Here is a 12,239-nt window from a genome sequence, read left to right on the forward strand (position 1 = left end):
AGCTTCTGCTGATTAAAATGATATGCAGCATGCCTATATTCTGTATGCGATTGTGGGTGTACCTGCATGCGAAATGCTACGTTACAGTGTCAGCGACTGTGACCTTCACAGTGTATTCATATAGCGTTTTCCGCTAGGCTGTTTCAGCGGGAGCCGCTCCCTGCCCAATTTCTGAAGGCAGAACCCTGCCCTCAAGTGCGGCGCCCCACTGAAACAGCCTGCGGGTTCTGTCTTCACCCACGGGCCGCCGTGTCCTGCGGGTGGGGAAACGGCGGTGCAGCGGGCATCCATTAACAGTGACCGCAGCGCTTGGGGGCTGCCCGGCATGTGTGTAAGTGCCGCTTACTGGCTGTCTACGCAAAGCAGCAGCAGTGGGTGGCACAAACACATGGCAGTTCAACTTCAAACATGGCACATCAGGAAACACGTATTATTCAAGAGAGGCCTGAGGGAGTTGGAGTATGTATGTAGATGAAGGCAGGGCAGGGACAGGAAGGGTTGATTTGATTGGTAGTAAATTAAATTTTTCGTTTTTTGATTCCGAAGAAAATTTATGAGGGGGGAGGGGAGGAGGCATTTACAAAAAAAAATTTATACATTCACATCAGTCCTCAGAAGAATTCTTGAGCATGGCTGCTGCTGCTGGGAGTTGATTTTCTCATCCCAGAAGGGGACCAGGAAGACTTCTAGTAGTGCTTTCCACATCAAAAAGCATTTCCCAACCTCTACAGGGACATTAAAAAAAATAAACATAGTTAGTGGCCTCAAGCGTAAGATCTATAATTTAAGGCAGGGGTAGTCAACCCTGGTCCGCGAGAGCTACCAGCAGTACATGTTTTCCAAGTCTCACAGAATCACAACTATAATAATTAACTCTGCCTGTGGATCTTTCTAAATGTGTTGGTGAGTAATGAATACACCTGTGCACCAGCTAGGTCGTCTGGAAAACATGAGCTCTCAAGGACCGATTTAAGGCCTTACATTGTTTCTTTCTTGAGAATCCTGTGCCTGCTTCTGCAACTAGGAGTGGATTTTCATCCCAGAAGGGGACCTGGAAGAGTGCCTCCAAAAACAATTGATTTAAATAATCCTTTGGATTATCTTCTGTAAAGGCATTTCCCAACCTGTACAGGGACGTTAAGTTTTAGTGGCCTTAGTGGAGTTAGGCCCTGATTCAGAGCGGGACGCTCTGACAGAGCGCTCGCTCTGAATCAGGGCCGTCCTTCTCTTTTTTTTTTAGAGCGGCCTCCAGGCCGCTCGCATAGCTGTGGGTGACCACCCACAGCTATAGCGAGCGGCCAAAAAGATGGTCGCGATGGTCAAGACCATCGCGACCATCGGGCTTGCGACGAGACCCTTGTGGTAGGGTCTCGTGGCCGCAAGCCCTGGAGTGCTTTCGGCTCTATAAGAGCCGAGAGCACTCCCACTGACATCACTTGTGATATCAGTGGGGCCGGCCCCAGACGGTAGGCGTTCCCATGGGAAGGGCGTGCTGTCACTCACCATTGACAGCACGCCCCCTTTGTAGCGAGACCCGGAGCGACGGCTTGCCCGTTGCTACCCGGGTTCCGCGCATGCGCACGACGGATCCGCCTCCGTCGTGTGCATGCGCACTGCCTCAACATCGACCCGCTTGCAAGGGCTCAGCGCTCGCGCGCGGGTCTGAATTAGGCCCTTAGTTTTAGTAGCCTTAGTTCAAACTGCTGTTGTTCCCACTGTCCACTTAACCATATCAGATATGTGAACAAGCGGAACAGAGCATTACATGCAACATTTCATATTTAAGGTTTTAGTCTTACGTTGTGTCTATCTTGGTAAGTCTTCAGCGCCATGCCTGCTTGCTGGGAGTGGATTTTTTTCATCCTAGAAGGGGACCAGGAAGCGTGCTTTCCAAAAATAAATAAACAATTGACTTAAATAATCCTTTGCAAACCTTGTGTAAAGGAATTTCCCAACCTGTACAGGAACATTAAAAAAACAGAGTTAGTTAATGGCCTTCAAATTGCCGTTGTTCCCACTGTCCACTTAACCATATTACTTAGATATGTGAACAAGCAGAACAGAGCATTAAATGCAGCATTTCAATTTAAGGTTTAAGTTTTACGTTGTGTCTGGAGATCATTGAGAAAGCAGAAAAAGAGCTCCACCACAAGCGGCAGATGACTATACTCACACACAATGGTTTAATAGAAGTAGATACAACACCAGATCACATGTTGCCCTGGAGGATCGAAATGGAAATATTAGGTCAGCACTCACTCACATATGCACTTATGGCGGCGGCAGGGACAAAAAGAGGAATCTCTGTCTCTTATTTAGTCAATGTAATTAGGGGGAGAAGTCCCCGCGCTCAACCATAGGTAGTCAGTTGTACACTTGGTGTTATAAATTAAATACACTCAAACACTGAGGTTATGCCTCAAGATGGTTTACTTTATAAAGTTATAACTGCAATCGTGTATACAAATGATAGTGTGATGCAAATTATTTTGATTTCGAAAAAGATACCAGACGAACAAATCCACAAGACAGACCAACATATACACATATATAAAAAAGCACAAATACACAATGGGACCAGAGGAAAAGAGAGGGGGGAAGGAAGGGGGGGAATGGAAGGAGAGAATAGGGAGAACCAAGAGTACTCTGGTGAAGCAAATCAACCTTATTGGTGTAGAATAATTCATTGATGCTACTTTGTATAGTAGTAGATAACTACACACAAACTAATGGTTAAACTTTTGTTAAATAAAATATGTTCCAACTGTTGCTGGTTAGTGTGTAAATCACTGTTAGTCACTGTGCAACAAGCCGTGTCAATGATAGTCACTATGTATAGATATAAAGTTCCAATGGTATGTAGGGCCTCAAGGTGCGGCGTCCCGTGACCCCAGGTACCCTATTTACCCACACTGTACTTCCAATGTGCTGTGTCCCAATCCTCCTCACCTTTCCACGACCGGAGCCCCGGAGTTGGGAGCGGTATATCTATACATAGTGACTATCATTGACACTGCTTGTTGCACAGTGACTAACAGTGATTTACACACTAACCAGCAACAGATGGAACATATTTTATTTAACCAAGGTTTAACCATTAGCCCTGGAGGATCTGTCTGATTCATCATGGGGCCCCCAAGATTGTGCAAATTCTGCCAAAAGAAAGACTGACACCATGGCTAAACATAAGTCACCTTCTGGATGTGAATTGTCTCGTTTGCATGGGGAAAACCCAACCTTCAGATGAGATGGATCTCAGCCAGTAGACAACATTGAAATCACCATTAAAAGTCACAATGGAAGACTACAGTGTGGAGAATCTTTCTTCACAGTCAGGAGAGGCCTCAGAGAACATGGAAAAAAGATGCTCTAGGTGCTGAACTTCAATGGATTTCTCCATCATGTGCTGCAGTATGGAAAGGTTTCATTCACATGTTTTCTATAAAGCAGTTCAAAGTTACAGCCTTCAAAGTGTCTGGCTATAACACCCACCTTTGCCAGGAATTACCAAAGATTCTCACAATTAAAGGATTCATCTGTCCGGAATCTGTCATTGCATTCAGGCCAGATACGATCCATGAATTCCCAAAGACATCCAGTCTTAGTGTTCTGTAGCCGACTTTATTCCTACCTGAATCGCAAACTGAAATACGGAATAGTGAGCACAGACAACATGGAGGCCTTTGTTATTCCGCTGCCTGCATGCCAACCAATACCTCCCAGACTACACCCACTGGGGGGACCAGGTCTTGATAATGACCATCCCCATCTGTTGCTAGGCCTTCTTCTTCCAAACCATACATCCTGGACTTCCTGTCCAAAAAAGATGAGCAGGTTATAGAAAGAGGAGCTAGATGTCCTCGATTACATTTTTTTTTCATCTATAATAGATGATGTGGAGAGAGACTATTTGGCTTCCCTCCAGAGAGCAGCAGAGCTCTGTTCCTCAGGAAGTGTCTATGCCTGAGCTGATAGGTAGTCTCTGTCTGTTGGTAAACATCCTTCAGGAGATGGCAACCCAAAATAACAACAACTATAATGTGTCCACTAATAACCAGCCTGATCCCTTAACAGCAACATACCCCATATTGCCAACTTCTAACATGATACCCAGTTTGCAGCCTCCTCTTCCTTATGACACTAATCCAGTCACCATTGTGTGGTCCACCCAATTTTTGGCCTTCTACAATCTAACATCACAATAACACACTATAACATACTAGATTTATAATCTTTGCTTTTGTTTACGTTTTTGAATAGAACAGTTTTAGAATTTAGGATGTATATTCTATATAGGCTTGTAAATATAGGCTTTACTTTTTTTTTTTAGAGCATATAACTTTATAAGCTGTTAGGATAACATTTCTGCTATGTTTAAGATTAAAAAAAAACAAAACTTTTTTTAACCCAATAACTTAAAAAAAAAAAAGTTTTCATAGCAATATTTGTTTTTTTTTTTTAAAAAAAGAGATTTTTTTTTATTAGTTTTTGTTTAAAAAAAATGCAATAAAAATAGTAAATAAAAAAAAGTTTTTAGTTTTTCACTGATGGTGTGGCTAACACGCACACAGAAAAAAACTGTTTGTTTTTTTCACACTGGGGGTGAACCCCTGAAAGAGGCAGCAGCCCCTTGACAGACAGCAGCACAGCACCCCTGCGCTCCTACGCCGATGACCGGTGTGGCTAACACGCACAAAAAAAAATTTTGTTTTTTGGGCAGCAGCCCTTGACAGACAGCAGCACAGCACCCCTGCGCAGATGACAGGTGTGGCTAGCACGCCACACAAAAAAAATTGTTTATTTTTTTGTAACACTTGGGTGAACCCCTGAAAAGAGGCAGCGGCCCCTTAAGAGACAGCAGCACAGCACCCCTGCACTGATAAGTGTGGCTAACACTAATTTTTTTTATTTTTTTCACATTGGGGGTGGGTGAAGAGCACCCCTGAAGGACAGAGCCCCCCTGGACAACACAGCACTACAGCCAACCAGCCCCTATGGACAGGACAATGACAGCCAGCCAACCAGCCCCTTTGGACAGGACAACGTCAACCAGCCCCTATGGACAGGACAATGACAGCCAGCCCCGATGGACACGACAACAGCCAGCCAGCCCCTCTATAGACAACAGCCAGCCCTTATGGACAACAGTAGCCAGCCCCTATGCACAGCGTCAGCGTGCAATTGACAATAACAACAGCACAGCTCCCTCCCTCTTCACTCTCCACAGCCGGAATGAAAAATGGCGGAGAATCGCGGGACCTTTATAGAATCCAAAACCCTCGAGAATCTGACAGCGGGATGATGACGTTTTGCCTCATTTTCAGATCAGAGTCAGGCAGGAAAACCCGAACCGACTCTGATCTGCCTCGGTTCCCCGTAGTTCGGGTGGGTAAGGTTCTCAGTGAACCGAATCCGCTCGTCTCTAATAAAAATGCACTTTAATAAGTAAACACACACAGCTTACTTTAATGAAACCTTTTTATCACATACTTAACTAGATCAAAAGGAGAGGTGGGGAGAAAGTGTTGCTGTAGGGAAAAGAGAAAAGGGGGAGGTGGAGAGAGAGTTTTTGGAAGAGATGTTGAGAAAGAGAGGGTAAGGGTGGAAACCGAATGAATAAAAATGCCTGGCAACACTGGGCATTACAGCTAGTCGTTAAATATTTAGCACATGGTCAAAGCAAATAGATTTGTAGAAGGGTACTTTTATTTGTTTTGTTCTTTTTTTTTTTTAATCCACAGACCATCCAACCATCTTCAGTGGGAAATATCTAGGGATCCTGGATCCACAGGAAAAGATTCTTTACAGAGGAGGATCTTTGTGGAACATTGAGAAAGGAGGCAAATGTGTAGAAGAATTCAAAGATCAATTTCAACCATTCCAACTGGTATTGGAGGCCCTTGATCGAGGTTGTTGGGAGGAAATTCTCAATTCTGGCTATTTCAATGGAACTCTCTTTCGCTTCCCTCTTCGACTATGCCCTTCTGATATATCTGATAATATCTATAGTACAGACAGGGTCCAAGAGCTCTTTGAGTCTTTCATGAAGGATGCTAGCATCAGCCTTCTTTTCCTTCGTCATATTAAAAGTGTAGCATTAAAAAAAATTGGCAGAGATGGAGAACTCATTCCTTTGCTCATGGTTAATGTACGTACAGAAGAAACATTTGTGACGGAGACAACTGATCTTGCCATTGAAACTCATTTTAAAGTTACTTCTCTAAAATGCGTTGGTAAAGCAGAGGAAGAATGCAAATGGTTGGTGACTGCCAGCACAGTTCAAGAAAAGCAATTTCCAGAACTAACAGAGTTGAGTAACAAACTGTGTAACAGGCCTACTCTTGACTTGGCTTACCCATTATCTAAGCCCAGCATGGATTTGTATGGAGGCCATTTAAGTTGTGTTCTGCCACTTCCAGACAAAGAGGAAAACAGGACAGGCCTGCCATGCCTCGTCAATGGATGTTTTGACTTAACCGACGACAGGAGAGGCCTAAAGTGGCTTGAAATTGATCAGCAGCATGATGAAGCTGCCAAATGGAACCACATGCTGGTAGAACAAATATTGCCTTTACTTTATAGATATGCTTGTAAGTATGCAGCGTCTTTAGTAAAGCTGTCAAAAATGTCAGCAGAGATGGCATACAACATTTGGCCAGACCCAGAGATGACTGCACATAAGGGCAGATGGCATGATCTTGTAAAAGAGTTGGCCCTTTTGTTGGTGAAAGAGAGCGTATTTCAGACAATTGACAAAACCCAGTGGATAAATGCAACGGAAGCTGTTTTTTTGCAAATTGAAAATGGGGAAATCTGTGATTTTTTAGAGGAACTGCTTCTGCTGTTGAAGGTTCCACTTGTTAAAGTTCCAGAACATGTGTACTCAATGCTTCAGTTAGCTAAGAGTAGCATGGCAAGATTTAATATTGTATCTCCAGGTCTTGTGAGAAAGTTCTTGCACATGGATGATTGGCTTGTCTTTCCAGCTGAAAAAAAACTGTTGCTTCTCAAGTATGTTATCAGGGACGGACTATACAATGAGCTACTGAACTTTCAACTGCTGCCATTATCCGATGGAACATTCACAAGCTTCCAAAACACAGAGTGTAATGGCATGGTTTACATTGACAGTGATAAGTTTCCAAGGTAAGCAATTTCATTTGTTGACCAGGGCTGTTTAAGGTGATTGAAGAACTATGCTCGGTCCATTGGTGGAAGTATAGATGACTGTGGGATCCGAAAGTGTGAAGGGCCTGAAACAAAGCAATTTCTAGGTTCTGGGGAAGGTGCGTTATGGAGTGTGTTGCCAGGGTGGGACTTGGCTCCTTTCTACTCTCATGGCTTCAATCATTTGAGACCAAACACCAGGGGTCTGACGAGCACATGCAGAGCCCTGATTGCAGGAGTCCACATGTTTATCTGACCCCTTGGGCTCAGCGGATTCAGTATGTAATACCGACAGTTGTGATGCCTTCTGTCAAAATACCGACAGCGGCTTCCAGATGGTCGATATATAAGTATACTAACCCTCCCCCCCCTACTCCCCCTAATCCTCCTTTCTTGTAACCTAACCCTAATGCTCCCCCCTTAGTGCCTAAAAGTGGTGCTTAGCCCTAACCTTCCCCCCTTCCCCCCCCCCAAAAAAAACCTAACTCTAATTTCGATACACTGTCTAAACCTAACACTCTCCCCCCCCAGTTGCTAACAGCCAAGCCGCTCCGGACTTACCTCGTTCGGGGTGGCGTCCTTCTGGATCCCGGCGTCTGGATCAAGATGGACGTCTGTATTTCTACGCCTATCTCAAGTCCTGTGTCAGGCTTCCCCGTCGGGATTTAGACTGGCGGCATCCTGGCTGCCGGTCTGCTAACTACATCCCGGCTCAGCTTATAATGGAGACGGAGCAGTGCATGAAGTTGCCCTATAGTTGTTAATATAGCCACCAGGCCTGCTTTCCCAGAATCTATGGCCTGTGGCCCTGATTCCGAGACGGACGCTCTGAAAGAGCGCTTGCTCTGAATCACGGCGTTTTATTTTTGTTTTTTTTTGTGCGGCCTCCTGGCCGCTCGCATAGCTGTGGGTGACCACCCACAGTTATTGTGAGCGGCCAGGATGATGGTCGCGATGGTCAAGACCATCGCGACCATCGGGCTTGCGACGAGACCCTTGTGGTAGGGTCTCGTGGACGCAAGCCCCAGAGAGCTTCTGGCTCTAATAGAGCCGGAAGCTCTCTCACTGACATCACTGGTGATGTCAGTGGGGCCGCCCACAAATGGCAGGCGTTCGCTTGGGAACGCCTCCATTTGTGAAGCCACCCCCCGCCACACCTACAAAACGGGGCGAGCTGTCGATCAACATCGACAGCCGCCCCTTTTGTAGTGAGCCACAGAGCGAGACATTTTCTCTCTCTCGCTCCGGGGCTTGCGCATGCGCAGTGCGGCCACTGCGCGTGTGCGCAGAGCACACCATCGACCCGCTCGCGAGCGTTCAAGCTCTTGCAAGCGGGTCTGAATCAGGCCCTTGTGTCCTAAATGAAAAAATTTTTTTTGCAATTTAGGTGGCTGGCAGGCTTTCTGATTTATTTAGTTACATGAAGAATTCTGCAATCATAGGTGCAGCAGTAAGAGGTAGGGAAATTGTGTTGTGTATAGTGATCATTGCTGACCAGGAATCAGGTCAGACAATAGGCCACATTTATGCATCATCTCCACCTCTGAATGACTGACAACTGCAGCTGGCTTGCTTGTTTCAGTGATGTTATCATGCTGATGCACAACGTCACTGAGGAATGGCGTGTTGCCTACTGAACTACAGAAAACCGTGCAGTCAGAAGGGAGAGGACACTTAGGGCCGGATTCAATTACATGCAAGCTTTTTGCAGCCAGTTATGGTAAGCTGATTCTACTTGCACCTCCATCGGCTGCGAGAAGAATTAGCCTTCCAAGACTTAATACACGAAGCGGCGGCTTCCATGGCTAAAAGATTCAGTGCCCTAAAGTGCTGTATATCCTCCATCCTTGCAACTCTGGTATACCCCTTTTGAAAGAGGGGAGTCCTATCTTTTAAAATGGAGTACTTTGTTACACTAACTAGGAAAAACAGACCATGAAATGTTGGGAAAAATATACATAAAAAATGCAGTAAAGTTGTGTAATTATAATACTGTATAATGTTTTTCTTTTCTTTATTTTGCCAGAATGTTATTACCTGGATTTGTGCACAGATTTATTCCAAAGGATCTACCTAATGATTTACTTTTGTTCTTCAGAGAAATTGGAAGAAAAAGTAAGTACATTTGTATTGATTAAATATAATGTCTATTTTTCTGCACCATTTGTGTTTTTAAAGGTGTGTTTCACCATGGGAAATAATGTACTATGAACATGTTTGATCTTGAAAATACATTACTTAATAGGTTAAATGGGACATACGTTAATTGCAACGTATTGCTTGAAACTTTTTTTTTTAATGATCTAAGGGTAGTGTTTTGTACTCCCAGCATTGAAGGGTTTGTTTATTAAGTTGAAAAAAGTCCTTTCACCAAAGAAAGGAGCCATACTGGCTCAGGTCACTGTGTTTTTCCGTGTTGTCGAGACCCTGGACTACTACATGGACAAGTGGACCGAGCACATCCAAGGAGTATAAGTATGAAGTGTGAGTGTGTTTAATAAAGGGTTAAACCAATCGGAGTGTGTGTCCTGTCGTTATTGTAATATTTTCTTTACACTGGGAATATATGCGTCATCAGGCCCTTAATGTCCGGGCGTGGTGGCACTTGTGATACTCAAGTGCCGGCATGCCGGGCAGGCTTGTTGGGACCTGTAGTTCCACTGTAAAGAACATTATTAATTCTACACCATTAACCCTGCACCTGGTTATAGGAAGTACAGGGAAACCCACGCCGGCTTACCCCCCATGATTTTCCAGTACCAGAATATGCTCAGAGGTCCGGGGCTGGTTATGCTTTTGGGGAGGGACATTGTGCAATTTTTTTTTCTAAAATGTAACTTTTTTTAATTTTTTTACAGTATAATACACCAAAGCCTGCACAGACACTGATTTGTGCATTGCTGCCGACAAACCCACCGCTCACAGGCAGTTCTATTTATTTCTTCTATTCTGAAACGACTTTGGTGCGATTTTGATTGTTTTTAGAAACATGATTTTAGTAAAGCCATGATTTCTATTTGTATCTATGTAAAGAATACGATATTTGGTGCGAATGTGTATTACCTTCTATTGGAATATTAAGTAGTGTTTCACCTGGGATATGCTGTCAATTTGGGCTATAGTAAATCTTTGCTCAAAATCACGGGGATATTGCAGGAAAACACCAAATTGACCTGTAGTAAATTTTCACCCTAGTCTCATATTTCACTTTCACTGCATTTAGCTGACCTGGCACACATCAACATACATCAAAGAGGTGTAAACTTGAACATTACTAATTTATGTCTGGACGAGTGGTGACTTTCAGGGGGAAGTCTCTCCCAGACTGCAGAAAGAGTGGGCCAGTCTCCCAAACTCTGTCCGAACGGAGCCAATCCTTGTGAAGGGCAAGAAGTAAAGTGATTGTTAATATAATTACTTTACTTCTGGGTCCAAACACGGGTGTATCTAGGGGTCCGTGCGCTACTGGCAAAGTAATGGACTGGCGCCCCCCTCCCCCCCATATTTTCTGAATATTTATCAGTCAACACCCCCTTCTGTTTCTTCAGGCAGCCCCTTTTTTTTTGTCTGCCCAGCATTCCCATCTCCCTCCTGTCTCCCCAGCCACCAATCTCCTTTCTCCCCAGCCCCACCGCACCATCCCACTTTTGTGTCCCCAGTCACCCCCCTCCTGTCTCCCCAGCCATTAGCCTGCCTGTAATGCGGGGCTCCAGTCCCTGGCCCCCGGATCCAGCCCCCTGCTCCAGTCCCTGGACCCCCGTATCCAGTGACTGGCCCCCACCATCCAGCCACCGGCCCCCTGCAGCCCACAAATACTTACAAACTTCAGCCTGTGGCTCGGCGGCTCCTCAGTACAGCAGCAGCGATGAGACGCACATGACGACATGACGTCACGCGCGCCTTGTTCAAAAATAAAAAAGCTTTATTTATTCCATGTACTGCAGCCAGAGGTGTAGCATGGAGCCATAGTGCCCGGAGCATACCTATGCTAGCCCCCCCCCACACACACACACACACACCCACACAAGGGCCAGTGTGTGTGTTCCACGGTTGCTTGGACAGTCCGGACGGAAGTGCTGGATTATCATTTCATGGAGCTCTAGGAAAGTTAAAGATTCAGGGAACCTCTCCCATTTGATCCGCCCCTGCTTTTTAAGAATAGCCCAGCCTTTGTCTTTTTACTGACATTTACCCTATTGGTGTCGGCCTGTTGGTACATCCAGCAGACGTCCAGTCCACCCTCTGAGTCCAGGCCCGCATACCTCTACGCCATTTTTAATTTTTAAAAAATCAGTCAAGTGACCTTTGTACAAAACAAATTAATTTATTGTGTTACCTAAACCAACCAATTGCACATTTCCTTCTATCTGTACTTCCTTGTGTCTGTCCGTGCTTCTATCTATTCCTCCTTCTGCCTCTGTGTCTCTATATGTACCCCCTACTGACACTCTACCCCATATTCATCTCTGTGCCTCTATCAGTGCTCCATTCTGCCTCTGTGCCTCTTTCTGTACCCCCTTCTGTCTCTGTCTGTACCCCCTATTCTTAATGTGCCTTTAACTGTACCCTCTTCAGCCTGTCTGTACCCCGTATTCCTCTGTCATATGTGCACCCTTCTGCCTCTATCTGTACCCCCTATTCCTCTCTGTGCCTCTATCTGTACCCCCTCCCCCTTGCTAAATTCCCAGCGGCCTGTTGAATGCAGCTTACCTGCTCCAGTAGTGCAGCAGTGTCCAGTGGACAAGTTGTGGATTACTTGGTCCTGATGGATGGCGCCCTCCACAGTGGGTAGGTGCGTCCCGGGCACCTCCTCTCTTCAGTCCAATCTCCTGTGCACTGCACTGCAGTCTCCGCCCATCTGAAGTCATATGCGCGTGCGTGTGATGTCACACGCATGAGTCGGGTTGGGAGCGCGCAGGGGGGAAGCTTACGTGGCTCAGGCTGTCTGATTAGACTTCTGTGACCTGTCTAAGGCCAGGCAGTATGTGTTGAAATGGAGTCTGGCTCCGTCGCGCACCCTCTATCCTTTACGGCGCCTGGAGCTTACGATCCACCGGAGCTGCCCTCCCTAC

General features: G+C 45.5%; 1 protein-coding gene across 1 annotated transcript in view; it reads left to right on the plus strand.

Moving 5' to 3' along the window:
• The window catches only part of LOC148508455 (sacsin-like), a 78,813-nt gene that overhangs the window by 54,897 nt on the left and 11,677 nt on the right, over positions 1 to 12,239 (plus strand). Inside the window, 2 exon segments of the mRNA XM_088444566.1 lie at positions 5,742 to 7,146; positions 9,194 to 9,282. Of these exon segments, the coding sequence (XP_088300692.1) occupies positions 5,742 to 7,146; positions 9,194 to 9,282 (1,494 nt within the window).

This window comes from Taudactylus pleione, unplaced genomic scaffold, assembly GCF_031769625.1.
Source record: "Taudactylus pleione unplaced genomic scaffold, aTauple2 ptg000366l, whole genome shotgun sequence".
Taxonomy (NCBI): domain Eukaryota; kingdom Metazoa; phylum Chordata; class Amphibia; order Anura; family Myobatrachidae; genus Taudactylus; species Taudactylus pleione.